Raw genomic sequence first — 14,056 nt, 5'->3', positions numbered from 1 at the left:
TCTGAGAGAGAAGAATACTCTCCCAGTTCCTACACATTAACCACAAAATAGCTCCTGGAGGAATATATAATGTGGACGCATCAGGTGAAATAGGAACATCAGACTAGGGCACAAGCTAGAGGAAGTTTGGTTGGTTTCAGAACAGAGGATCAGCTAGAGGTCATTTTAGTGGCTGTGCCCTACTTAAAGCCGTACACTGAAAGAAAAAATGGAGAAAAAACCTACCCTGTTCAGCCAAAGGTAAGAATATAAAGAGTGCAGTATCTGTTGTCAAAACAAATAAAACCAGTAATGTGATAGGTGTTTGTTATTTGTCTGAATGCTTACACTTATGCTACAGCTAGTTCTTCAGTAATACAAACTGACAACAGGAAAGTACAACTTTCCAGGGCACAAAATAACATAGGAAGAAGCCAGTTATTAGAACAATAGCAAAAGTCAAATATAAACTGAGAAAATCTTACCTCAACTTAATGAACTGGCATATAAATGAGCTATAAAAAACAAAACACAAAAAAAATCCATACTGAAATCACTGGCAGAGCTTTACCTCTATTATAACACACTAATCATGAAAACAATAGTACATCGATTTGAAGTGCTCAGGAGAACAGACATATTTCTGTCCTGCAGTGAAGCAACAGGGGCTTTTTTCTGTTTTCTGACACTCTGTTAAGGTCTTGCTCTTTTACTGTGTGCTTTGCTCCTCAATCAGGTATGGTATTGGCTCAAGGATCCCAACCCAGTGGGCAAGTTCTAACCTTTGCAGACCATGAATGTCACCTCAGCAAAGATTCCCCAGCTGTGGCATGATTGCAGCAGCTAAAATCTGCTTTTGGCTCTTACTTAATTAGCCAAAGTTTTCCTTTGGCTCCATGACTAAAGACGGCTAAAACAAGGCAATTCATTTGACGCATTTGAGTGAAACTTCACATTTTAACATTCTCCATAAAATCAGTGGTAAGTAATCTGTACCACTACCTCAACCCTCCAAAGACTTAACCCCAGCAGCAGTAAGGAGGTTTGACTGGCAGCCACCTCTTCAGAAACTGCAGAAGAATGCTTAATGCTCCAGCAGGCAGAATCCCATTGCTATCACAAAAACAGAAGCTTGAAGAGCAGATGACTCTGAGGTATTGGCATAACAGTCTCAATTCCATATTATTTTAGTGTACTGTTGCTAGGTTCTGGGTTTTGTTTTCATTTGAATAGTCATTATAATGATTTGAAGTCGGCTTTAAATCTTGATGGGTTTTTCTCTAAGAAATTATCAATGTCTCTACAGTTTACAAGACAGCTTCCTCAAAAGGAGATTTCACTTAAAATGGAAACTGAGAAGAACAGTCTCACTGGACCTCAGGCAGAGCCCAACATTTCTAGGCATTTTTGCAACGGATTATGCTCAAAAGAATATATAGTGGAGGTATATAATTTTAAAATCACGGCAGAATGTTAGGCCACTTAAAATGCAGCTAACTGACCTTTTTAGAAGAAATATTTACATAGTTTAACAATACGAAAGAGAGAAGCTGACTAAATGCTGAATCTATTGGAATTCCCAAGTCAAATCTGCAAAACTGTATGCATTTCAGGTTTTGAGAGTAGTTTTTTTTTTTTTTTGTTATAGTTCTGAATCCAACAGCCTGTGTTGAGGATAGTGAATTGGTAAATTAAACTGTCTATTGACATTTTTTAGGCAAAAATGGAAGATAAATTGATTTCCTTAGATGCTGGTATTCTGTAGGATTGAACAACCCCAAAGAGATTTCAAGTGGAGCCTGTTGTCTTACTAATTTGCACACTATGCTTTTTTTCTCTTTTTTTTTCTTCTTGATTAAAACCTTAGTAAGAAGCTGCTCAAACCTTGGGAGTTGCTAGGCATAACTGTAGGCCAGCATGTGCCAAATATGCCACAGCACGAAATCTTTAGTTGTCAACCAGCATACTGTGTGTAAGCAACTGCCAAGCCTCTTCTCCCTCTACCTCCCAGGACTTTTGTTATTGAATTGCTACATAGTGTATCCTAACCTAATTGAACTCATTACTTAAGGGACTACTCTGTCTACACAACTATTCAGGAAATATTATTCTTGAATAAACATGTGTATGTTCTTATGCTGGAACAAGAATGGGCAAGATAACATACCTAGATGAAATAATGAATAAACAGATCCTAAAAAATGTTCTGCCAGCTTCACTGAATCTAGAGAAGCCATTCAGAAAACCTACACGTAAGTGTAGGTCTTTCCACACGTAAGTGTTTGTGGAAGAAGCGCAGCTTCCCAGGGGAATGAGACATGAATTATGAAACCACAAAATAGGAGTCAAACTCCTAATGACAAGAGAGACATAAGCTGAAAGGAATGGTCTGATAAAGAGTTAATTCTTATTACTTTAAAAATAAAGCTATGCAAAGGCCTGGTGGAAAATTACTCCAACTAAAAACGCATTTCAGGATAGAAATATTTGCCCTCACAGGTTTTGCTGGTCATCTTAGGCTAACCGGGTCTGGGGCAGGAGGCCAGGAGTTGCCCCATCAGTCAGCAACACCTTACCAGGCAGTTTTGGCATGGGCTGAGGGACATGCTCCCAGACAACAGCTAGGCTACCAAGGGTCAATCCCCGTATTCGCTTTGAATGAAACTGTCCTTTTTCAAGGGAGTGAAAGGGCTTGAAATGGTATGGAAGAACTTCTGCTGAGCTGGGTGACCTCCAAAATGGTCAAAGGTCTGCTACATACAGTCATATCGATATACCTTGATAATAGCATGTTTGCTCCAGTATGTACAGGGACTTGTACTGTGACTGTAACAGGGAAAATGCACTAAAAAATTTACAGTTTAACAAAAAAGTGTCTTGCTCTGATGAAAAAGGAATAATATAATCTCCATGGCCATTTGATTTTGCTCATGCCAGTGTATATCAGGAATAATTCTGTAGAAATTAAAGTATCTGTGCTGGGTAAAAGAGATCAGAATGAGGCTTTTTATAGCTGCAATTACCGGTATGTGCCAAGTGTCATTTTCATTCCTGTTTCAGAGCCCTATGATAAGCTTTAGTAACACTAAAATATTCAATTTTTTCTAAGACCATGGATTGCGGGTAAGCTGGAAACGCACTTAGGATATTCGCACACACTAACTAGACAATCCTTCTGGTTTCAAGAGTTGCCCCACATTAAGAACTGAACTTGTCAAATCAGAATAAGCATTTCCTGAGCTGATGAGAAAGTCTGAGGAGCTGCACTCAGGAGCACACTGCTCGGCTTCCCCCAGATGCTCTTGTTGACTTCAGGGAGGTGAATCCTTGTGGAGAAAATAAAGTTTGTGATTATTAGGGTAATCTGTTGTGCTTGTTGTGTAGGAGTATGGTTCTGTTACTTTATCACCTGTATTTCTAAAATCCGGTGCTATCATCTCAAATTCTTATCTTTCCTGTTGACTTTTATTCTGGTACCATGCCCGTGTTTGTGCTTAACACTGCTGTCTATATTGGTTGCTCTTCCTGTGGTATATGATCCTTTTCTTTTTGTCCCATTTAGCACTGGAGATATGAAGGGAGAAAGAAAAAGTTTCAGGGTGATAGATTTTGCTATATTTGTTATATATATAGTTATCTTCTACTCATAGTCCCAACATGAGAAATGAATTAGAATTAAGTGGAGATGTGAGTAGGGACAAAATGGCATGGCCCAAAATGTAAAAACAAAAAAATTAATCTCAACATAATGCAAGGATAGATAAATGCATTGGGCAAACCTAACACTACCTTAAAAGAAGTGAGTAACATGGCTATGTACAGGAAGAAAATGAAACCAAAGGAATTGTCAGAGCAGCACTACTTTGCAGAAGAGAAACAGAAGATACATGAATGCAGAAGAAACACTGGCAAACTCCTTCATGAACATAGTAGGGGTTGGGGATAAGGAAAGATGTAGGCTGCAGAGACTACCAGCCTCACTTAACCTACCTTCTGTGAGGCTGAAATTGTAGCTATTGTAATAGGATGCTTGAGAACATGTTTTTAAAAATTCCTTTCAATGAGTAATACTGGTTGGCATGTGTCATTAGTTTACTCAGGGTGAACTGTGGGTCACTGGGCTACCCAGTGAAAGGGAAAGTACCACAGTCTGACCTGACTGTTGCCAAATATTGAAACAGATGTAACATCCAATGGCACAAGATATATAGACAACTGTTTGAAGACTAAATTGAATTTTCTTTTAACCAAATGTAAGAAATGCACAGGGAACTTGATTCTGCTACCCATTAGATGAATTGGCTAATGTCTTATAATAAGTCCTGTTGGTTTCAGCAAACCTGTTGGAATAGGATGATGGCAGGCTAGAACCTAGGTAAAGGACTAAATTCTAGCTGTAAAGTGATCTAGAAAGCTACGTTGGAAAGAGTAATTCAATAGGAAATGAGCAGAAGATACGGCAAGTCCCAAGCCAGTTTTGCCTACAAAACTCTACCTGAAAAGCTGTGTTCCCTTGTTTGTGGTACATATCTGTTCTCACTAGGAATGCTTAAAAAAGCAAAAATCCAAACCAAACCTCCTATATCAGGCACATTATTCAGAGCATGAAGGGATACAAACCCAGTGGAAATGTGCCAGCCAACATCTTCCGGTGACCACATCTTTCTATGTGCACATTTTATTTGCTGCACGCAACAGGCAGCGACATTGGAATACCAGCATAGGTGGTCACTTACATCCTCCACCACCAGCCTATCTTGAATGCATTACTTAGGTATCCATAGGTTAGGTATCTATAGGTCCCATATGAAGTGTGCATTGTAGTAGAACAGGTGCCAAGTGTTTGATGAAACTGGCTGAACCAGTCACACAAGTCAACACCCTACAGACATGTTGGCTGGTAACCAGAATGGGGCAGTGGAGAGATGTCGCTAATCCCCAGAGGGGAAGTAGAGAGATTCTTTAGACTACTGTTCCTCATGCCTTTACACCATGATGAGAATCAGCGAAGCTAACATCACTGAGGCCAGCTTAAACAAAACTAAACCAAAACCTTTCCTTATATTCAAATAAAAAAGACAAAGATTATCAACAGAATGAATTGAGCTAATATATTTAGTGCATGAATTAGTTGCTGAAGAAGTTGCTTAACATAGTTTTGTAAATCAGATCATTCTTACCCGTAAAAAAATATTAAATATAGTTTGCCACTCTAGGAAGCATACTACTTTCTATTCAATATCCAAATGATAGCAAGCATTACCTTTGGAATTATTTAATTATTTATTTTAACACACTTATATACAGTGAGTGACTCATCGTGGTATAATAATTTGTTTGAACATAATCTGAAGACTTCTATAACTTAGTGTTAACACATTTGAAACTTAGAAACTTTCCTCACAAGCCTTCATAAATGTAATTGTAGTCACGACATGCCTTTTTTGTCACGATTCCCAGTTTTTGTTTCTTTACAAGGGCCAACACCATTTAATACTGTTTTAATTGCATCTGAAATGAGTAACGCTTGAGCAAAATATGCAACAAAGTTTGAAATTAAATTTAAGCAGGTAAAGAAATTTAAAACATACATGTTTATAGATACATGTATATTATATATTGGTGTATAATAATGTATACACACGTATTTATTTTAATGTTTAGCTTTAATAGCAAAAGTACAGTAGAATTCCAGTGATAGCAAGATTTTATTCTAGATTATCCATAGAAAATTGGTGCACTTTTTCTGAAAATCAGTACAAGCTCAAAACAAAATGTGATACCAAATAATCTCTGTCGTAGTCTAAAACCAATAATCAATTTGAACACCTAAATAATTGAATTAAACCTTATAGTAATCAAATGGATACTTGATAATGAAATACCTCCACGGAAAAATGTTACTGAGTAAAATTTTGTTATCAGTTCCAAGTAGGTGAGTGTACAACATTTAGGATAAGGCCTCTCAGTCCTGACTGGAGCCTATAGGTGCTACTGGAGTACAAATAATAAATAACAGTACATGTACTGTAAACTCTCTAAAATCAGCGATAATACCAAGCATTTTACATCTCTGAAACACTGTACAAGCATAAAACTATTCCTCACAACATCCCTGTGAGGTAGGTACAAAAGTACTACCCCATCTTTACTGATGGGGCAACTCATCCCAATACTAAAAGGTGCTAGCTGACTCTGCAATGGGGAGATCAATCCCTGACTCCCAGAGGCCCCAGAAGTATGTAATTCTCAAGCAGAATCAGAGTGTAATTAGTGACTTGCCCACATCCCTAAAATGCATCAGTGGCACTGCTCAAAGCTGTTGGCTTTCACATTTGTCACTCTGTCACCTGATTGAAACATTCTCCCTTCTGAAAAAATAAAATACTATGCATTGGTGATGTAACACACACAAACACGTATTTTTCTTTTCATAAATCTGCTGATATGTTTAATATCTACAAAAGTAGATTCCCTGTGAGTGCCTATCTTGTGTAGGACAGCCATAGCAAGAGTCTCACATTTTTCTACTTTCATGCATAAAAGTTACAAGTTTTTACTCATTTATGTGAAAAAGTACTGATTATTCATATGATGACATCAAATTCTGTATTAAGGGGCAGAGTAATCTTTTTTTTTTAGATTCAACTTTCAGGACCTCCTTTAAAACTAGGATAATCCTGTGATATGTACTAAAATATATATGTATTCTCATTTCCCTCTTTTTTAAAAATAAAAGTCCAGAATGGTTTTGCCTAGACATACTTTTAATATACTGTATAGTTAGTCATTGTTTTGATGACATGTAAAGTAAAGCAAGACGTCTGAATGTGGAAGCAGTCCCTCTTGCACCAGTATAAACCTGGAGTATCTCCACAGAAGCCCATGGAGTTTCAGTGGTATTAAAGCAGGCAAATGAAGTTAGCATAAGGACCTCCATCCTCCTGACCGTCTGTAGCTGCCCCATACCAGCAACACTAACAAACGTCATGCCTTCATCTGGAGGAAAGAGTGCGAATGGCATGTTTGTTAGGAAATCCTGTGAGCTATGCACATACCTGACATCACTGAAGACTTCATCATTCATTATGCTAGTATTACACAGAGATGTAAAATACAGGTAGCTCTTTTGACTTCTGCAGAATTAGAGAAAAAGGAAAAAAATAAAACACAGTATCTTTCCAAATGACGGAGTACATGCAGAGAAGTAAATTAAGGGCAACACAAACACAGCACAAACGCAGCTTTAGAAAAACAAAGTATTTGTCAAGATAGAAAGGACAAAGGTAGAGGAACAAATACTAAATCGAGGGCTTATATATGTAAAAGGAAAACAAAACCAAAAATACCAAACGGCAAAAAAGTAGGTTATGTCAATCCTTTGACATAAATGCTTTCTGGTAACTCATGGGAAAAAAATGTAAGTAAAGAGTTTGAAAGCCTTGCTGTCATAAAAAAACCCTCCCCTCAAAAAATTGTAACCAGCAATTTTTCTGATTATATAGAATTCCTACATGGCTCTGTAATTCAGCAGACTTTGACCATTTTTACCTATGTAGCACATTTTATTATTCAATGTCTCCCTATAATAAAAAAAATAACCCATTCGTATTTAAAAATAGATACTATTCTACTTCAGTATATTTTTTTTGTGAGGAGGGGAGGGCAGGTAATTTTCCTCTTGTGTTTTGAACAGAACCATAACTATCAGGATTCCTTTGCTTTCCTCCTCTTCTCCATATCTTGTTTTCTCACAACAGGGTTCAGGGATGATATGCGTGCAGGAGCGCAAGCACAAACCTATCTTTGAAGCACTGGAGAAAACTCGTACCTTCTTTGGGTAGGTTTTATAAAACAGAATATCTTCATAACAAGGCCACTGAAAGATGATTAATACAGATTTTTCTCTTTTATTTATCTTTTGTCCGCGTTAAATGCAGCAGGCATTCATCACCGGAATATAACAACTTGAAGGTTACTCAACATACAGCTTTTTTGCAGGAGATACTTTATCACATGCCTAACCTTATATGAAATAATTTCATTTAAATCAACATGAAAAAATAATTTGGTTAAAGTTAGACATTCTTTGATAAATCAGGATGTTGGAAAAAAAGAAGAAACAAAGCCATGGGTTTAAACGTACAGGATATGTCATTTGGAATGAATGGATGCGAGTTGCCAATTTTTTATTTTTTCAAAAATTTTAGAATTTGAACTGCTCCTGGTAAATTTGTTCCCAAATTTTATCATGCGGTGTATCAGTGTTCAGAAAGCAGTCAATTCAAAACAGTAGTCCCTCCAAAGGCTGTTCCCCCCCTCCAAAATATGGTGGATTTTTGTTCCACTGTCTTGTGAGAAATGCTTTTAGGTTTTATTTTCATTGGAAAAGAAACTTCAATAATTCAATCCCTTTGCATTGTTAATATATTAGAATAGCATTTGAATATAAGGTGTCGACCTTATTCTGATTTTCAGATGCGACGATTAGAAGTCATTGACACCAATCTACCACAAGTGACCTTAGTCATGTATCTTGCCCTGTTATTAGAATAATCAAGGAACGCAATTCAGAAATTATATTACATCCTGCATTTTATTCAATTCCATATGACAAAAATAGTAACCTAGACTAAGACATCCATTTCAATCAGTAGATGTGTCAAGCCAACAAGATTTAATAATAAAAAATATTGGATCTAGGTAACAATTCCCAGCTGTTTCAGGGAGGCTCCTAGCCCTACATGGTATCACAGTATAAAAATAGTGTCTCTCTTCACCATGCAGAGAGGAATGACCTAACCCTGAATACAAAATGGGGTCAGTCTTACTGTACCATCATCAACCATCTTATTTACAACACTTTACATATTTTTCTTTTTTTTCCTTTTTCATTTTTTCTTCTCTTTTTTTTTTTTCCTTTTTTTAAGTTATACACATCCTTTAGGGAATAGAGATAACACTACATGGTACCAAATACTAACAAAAAAAAAAAAAGTCACACCAAAAATGACACAGATAAATAAAAACATTCAACTGCTGAAATACAGCAACATTAAGCCACCTCAGTTTTCTTTTTTTTCCAATGCTTGTAAACACCCCTAACCACTCACACACTGTGGCAAAAAAAAGATGTTACACTATAGAGGTGTTATAGATACATAATTTTGCTTATATATAGATAGAGGTATCTATATATCCCTATCTCATCACTGTAGAAAATGGAGCTGTTCATTGTTCATTTCCAATAGAAACAAACAGCTAATTAGTCTTCGAACCTCTTTTCACTCCATTACATGATGGCAGAAATAGTCCATCCTCTTACAGTAATGGTTTTTGTTGTATAAGATTGTCCTATTTTTCAGTCTCAACTGAGAAGACCTCACTGTCTGATTCGTTCTTCAGGGGCATAAAACTTCTTGTGCTGTTACCCAGCTACCCATAACGTCCCTTAAGCAGTTCTGCTGGACGGAATTTCATAGTGTCAACTCCACCATGCTTGTAATGCACAAAAATGAGGTAGTACACAAAACATTTACTGTTCAAGTTTTGATTAAGCCCCAGTCTCCTCAGCATCCCCAGCCTAGCTTATGAGTGGAACCTTTCCCTTTATTTACTTGGTGTAATTTAAACAATGCAATTAACATAAAATTATATTCGGTTAATCAGAGTACATTGTGCTTTGGAGCAATCTCAGAAGATAATCAACAAGAGTTGGAAATAGATACAGAGTATTTGTATGTTACTACTGCTCATGCTGCCCAAAAGTTATTATTTTGTTCCCATGTTATTAGGCAGTCAAAATCTTTCTCGTGGGTATGTGTGAAAGAGACCGAACAGATTACAGTAAAATTAAACCTACACAATGTTCTCCTTCCTCTATCCTAGACTTGTATTAATATCACACTCCTAAGATAAATGTATCAGAATTCTGTCGGGGGTGGTCACGCTTTTAAGTGGGCTTTGTAGGAAAGTTAAATGAATCATTTCTATTTAAGAAATGGCAGGCCTCATATTTCCTAAGGATCTGACAGTTCTCTGCAACTCTTCTGCTTAGTTAATAGAGATCTCTCATTGTTCAACCTTAAAACAAAACAAGAAACTGCAAAAGGGTTCTCCTCCTTAAGTACTATTTATAAAATAGTTTACATCTTTGTTCAGTTTCAAATTATAGACAAACCTCCCTAATACAAAATACTAAAAGTGCAATAGTATAAATTAAGAGTTTGCAACCACATTATACAAACATTACCTTTTTTATTGTACAGCTTTGATAACATGGAGTATTACTCACAACTGTTTATAATGTTGTGAATAATTTACGGTGCTCAGGTTTGTCTGTAACTTGTTTTCCAATCATTGAGCTAAAGTCCACACTACATTTTTATTTTTTTTTTCATTTAATAGAACAACTGTCCACATAGCAGCTACAAATATTTAAATAAAAAAAGGTTTGTTACTGACAGGTACTTGCACATGAAAAGCATGCTATCTTTCCCAATAAAACTTCACAATTTTGCCTGCATTAAAATAAACCACTTATTTATAGTAAAATCAAAAAAAAAACCCAAAACCAACCAACCAAACATACAAAAAAAAAAAAAAAAAAAGAAAAGAAAAAAAGGAAAAATCACATAGCCAGATGTATTTTGCAGTACAAAAGCTTCATTTAAGTTTGGGGCTAGTATATTGTCTGTTACCCGCATAATCTTAACATTATAAATACTACAGACAAGGATACTGTAATAATACACAGCATTGGGGTACTAACTCACTTATTTAAGATTAAGATTCCTAAAACCATAGTCCAAGTTACTAACTAATTTGAACAAAACCAGCAAATAAGTGTGACAGAATGCTGTAATGAAGCCCCCCTTTCTCAGGTGATAGTAAGTTTTGTAAGAAGCAAAGTAGACGTAGACTAGCCTCTTTCTGTTTCTAATGAAGTTATCCCATGATTTGTTTTTTTTTGTGTGTTCTGTTAAATTAAAAGATTTCGAAGTTCTCTGTAACAGTCAAACTCACTGTTGAAAGAAGTACCATGCAAATCTTGCAAGACAACTTTTCAGCAGCCACAAAGTTATGTATTTCTGCTATGGGTAAAACTTTAAAGGGAACCTATGCATTTAGGTCAGGAAACTAATGCTTAGCTTCAAAAGCTGTACATGGAACAGGACAAGTGTTGTGTCGAGTAGCAGTCCAACAGTTATTCAGAATGAATGCTTTTAATTTATGCCAATCTCTTTATTATCCTCAATAAATCTGGTGAATGGACGACTGGCTCCCGTTTCAGAACTTGCTTTGTCCAGACCGACAATGGGAGGGCTGCTGCCCGTGCGAGCTTTGTCCATGCCACCGGTAAGGTTACTTAGAGGCGGGATGGCGCCTCCGCCTAGACTTACTGGGAGCTGAGGAATGCCTCCGTTCTGTATGACAGAAATCTCATTGTTCTTCATAGCAAGTCCGTTAGTGATAGCTGCAGCGTATTGGTTCCAAAAACTGGGGTCAACGTTCATGGCCCGAGCTGCCAAATCCTTCTGGAACATCTCAGAGAACTTGAGTGCGTCGCCACCGAGCAGAGCCATGGGGTTTTCCACGGAGAGGCGGCGGCCACGGCGTGCAGGCGCGTTATTCCACATGTGAGTTCCCATGTGAACCTGCGGAGCAAAAGGGGACAAGAAGCACCCCCAAGATAGCACATTCTGGTGAGGTGGCTGGCCTGAGATGCTGTTACTTACAGTACCACTTGCTTTAAAAAAGTCTTTTAATTCACACTAAAAACATGTCAATTCTAGTTAAGACACAGTTCTAAGGCCCAGTCAACCTACACAAAGAAAACCCAGCTCTGAAGTAATTTTCCAATGTGCATTTTGTTTCTCCTCAGTGAAAATGAACGCAGCACTGCAAGAGGGTATCTAATATCCTCGTAGATAAGACAATTTCACATGCAAGCTCGGAGTCTTCAAATGCTGAAGAATACCAAGGGCATTACTTACAGTAGGACAAGGGTGGGGTTTTTTCTGCCCTTCTTTTTACATCTTGTCTACTTCCACAATATTTTCTCTCGTCAGAGGCATCAATTAGTTTCGCTAAATTTAATACTCTAAAAAGGGACATTTAAAAATGTATTCCCCAGTCTGTGTCCTGATAGTTAACCACACTGTGGGAATAAGAGGTGTGAGTCCTGTAGTAACCCACTGCAAATCAGTGGGAAACAGCTTTCTAGTCTGCAGAGCGGAACAGAAAATGAAAATCTGAGAAGCACCCAAGGAGCTGAGCAAACTTTAAGTTTCTGGGTTATAGCCAGGCTATTTTGCCCTGATGGTCCACAAGAACCACCAGAACACATCCATCAGCTGACTGCATGTGCCCTCATGTCTTGTCAGGAGAACTACTACGTGCAAGCATGTACACCCAGAACCAGTTTTAAAGTTCACATCATTCCACAGCCACTTTCCTGGAAGCAGTGGAAGCATAATAAACACCACTATACAGCAAGCATTTCCTTGAAACTCACTTCTCTCTGACTCGCTTCTCTCCTCTCTTTGGGACAAGCACTTAGCACTAAAACCTGCCAAGTTCAAGAATGGTGCCTGAACCCCCCCGCCCCTAGCCTTCACAGTTTTATTTGGCCTCTTACCTTAAGATTCCCCTTTGTGGTAAAAGCTCTACCACAGATTGTGCAACCAAACGGTTTTTCACCAGTATGGGTGCGCTCGTGTATCTGCAGTGCACTTGCTGAGGAGAAGGTCTTTCCGCACGACTGACAGTTGTGCTGCTTGGGAGTCCGGCGAGGGGGGGGCGCCAGCATAGGGGTGATCCCCGGACTCATCACTGTCTGTGGTGCAGCAGGAACCTGGATTCCAGCTGGAAGCGAGGGAACCTCACCCAAAGAGATCGGCTTGCTGTGACCATTCACTTCCATTTTGATCATGGTAGGTGCTGTACTGGTGACCAGGCTAGGAGTACTTTGGCTGGGACCTAGAGTAAAGTTGGGTTCAAATAACTGAGAAGGCAGCTCTTTAAATTTGTGCGTCAGTAAGTGCTGTTTTAAATTACCCATAGTGGAACACCCACGACTGCAGACTGTACAAACAAATGGACGTTCTTTAGTATGGCTGCGGTAGTGAATTTCCAATGCACTCTTACAAGCAAAAGGCTTGCCACAGATATTACAAACTGTACTTTTAAACTTACCACGTTCTCTGTTCAGGAACAGCAGGCTAAAAGGAGCCTCCTCTTTGATGACCGGTCTTCCAGGGTTGGTGGATGTCAGGTCTAATGCTCCTCCATTTTCAGTTGCGGGTGGTGGACTGTCTGGTTTTTCTGTCTTTAATTGTATTTCTTGTGGCTCTTCCTGGTTACTGAGACCTGGGGACTTTGATCTGAAACTTTCACTATTGCTATTTACAGGAGACAAAGCTTGCATGGAGGAAGAAGACTCTGACATTGCAGGGCTGCCTGCGCTCTGGCTTTCAAGATCACCAACAGCTGATGAGGAGTCATTGCTCAAATGGTCACTTTCTCCTGATCCATTTTCTATGGATTTTAAACTGGTCAGCTGCTGGCAGTTCATAACAGAATCAATCATTTTCATTTGATTCTCCAAAGCAGCAATACTGGAGATCACAGAAGGTGGCGAAGAAGGACATGACCCAGAGTATGAGATAAGGGGTTTGGATGAGTCACTTGCAGTGTCCTTTAGCTCTGGGTCCTCTTCCATAGAATTTTCATCAATGTCATCATCAAAGTTGCTCAGTGTGTCAACATTCTTCTCATCATAGGAAAGCTCTGAGTCCATGGCATCCTGGAAGCCCTCTGGTAATGGCGTGTTTGGAATTTGCCCGCCCATATGCATACGAATGTGCTGCTGAAGAACAACTGCATTTGTAAATTTCTTCTGACAAATGGGACACGAGTGCTGTACTCTAAGTGGTGGCTTCGCTCGATGAACTCCAAAATGCGTTTTTAGATTGCCTTTTGTAGTAAAGGCACGTCCACAAATTTTGCATTTAAATGGTCTTTCTCCTGTATGCGTTCTGTAATGCATCTTGAGAGCACTCTGACAACTAAGCAC

General features: G+C 38.4%; 1 protein-coding gene across 3 annotated transcripts in view; it reads right to left on the bottom strand.

Annotated features, from left to right (window-relative positions):
• Positions 1-5,626: 5,626 nt before the first annotated feature.
• The window catches only part of SALL3 (spalt like transcription factor 3), a 26,723-nt gene continuing 18,293 nt past the window's right edge, over positions 5,627-14,056 (bottom strand). For 2 of the 3 annotated variants that reach the window (XM_061449599.1, XM_061449598.1), the window contains exons 2-4: positions 13,177-14,056; positions 12,620-12,960; positions 5,627-11,636 (exon numbers count right to left, since the gene is read on the bottom strand). The exon at positions 13,177-14,056 is cut by the window's right edge. In XM_061449599.1, coding sequence (XP_061305583.1) covers positions 11,205-11,636; positions 12,620-12,960; positions 13,177-14,056 — 1,653 coding nt within the window. In that variant the 3' untranslated portion in view covers positions 5,627-11,204. Of the gene's footprint in view, positions 11,637-12,619 lie in introns of all 3 variants that reach the window. The other variant, XM_061449597.1, reaches the window with a different exon arrangement.

This window comes from Pezoporus flaviventris, unplaced genomic scaffold, assembly GCF_033815535.1.
Source record: "Pezoporus flaviventris isolate CSIRO_AGI_PZ_B2104156 unplaced genomic scaffold, CSIRO_AGI_Pfla_v1 ptg000007l, whole genome shotgun sequence".
NCBI lineage: Eukaryota > Metazoa > Chordata > Aves > Psittaciformes > Psittacidae > Pezoporus > Pezoporus flaviventris.
This window is presented reverse-complemented; position numbering and strand designations above follow the sequence as displayed.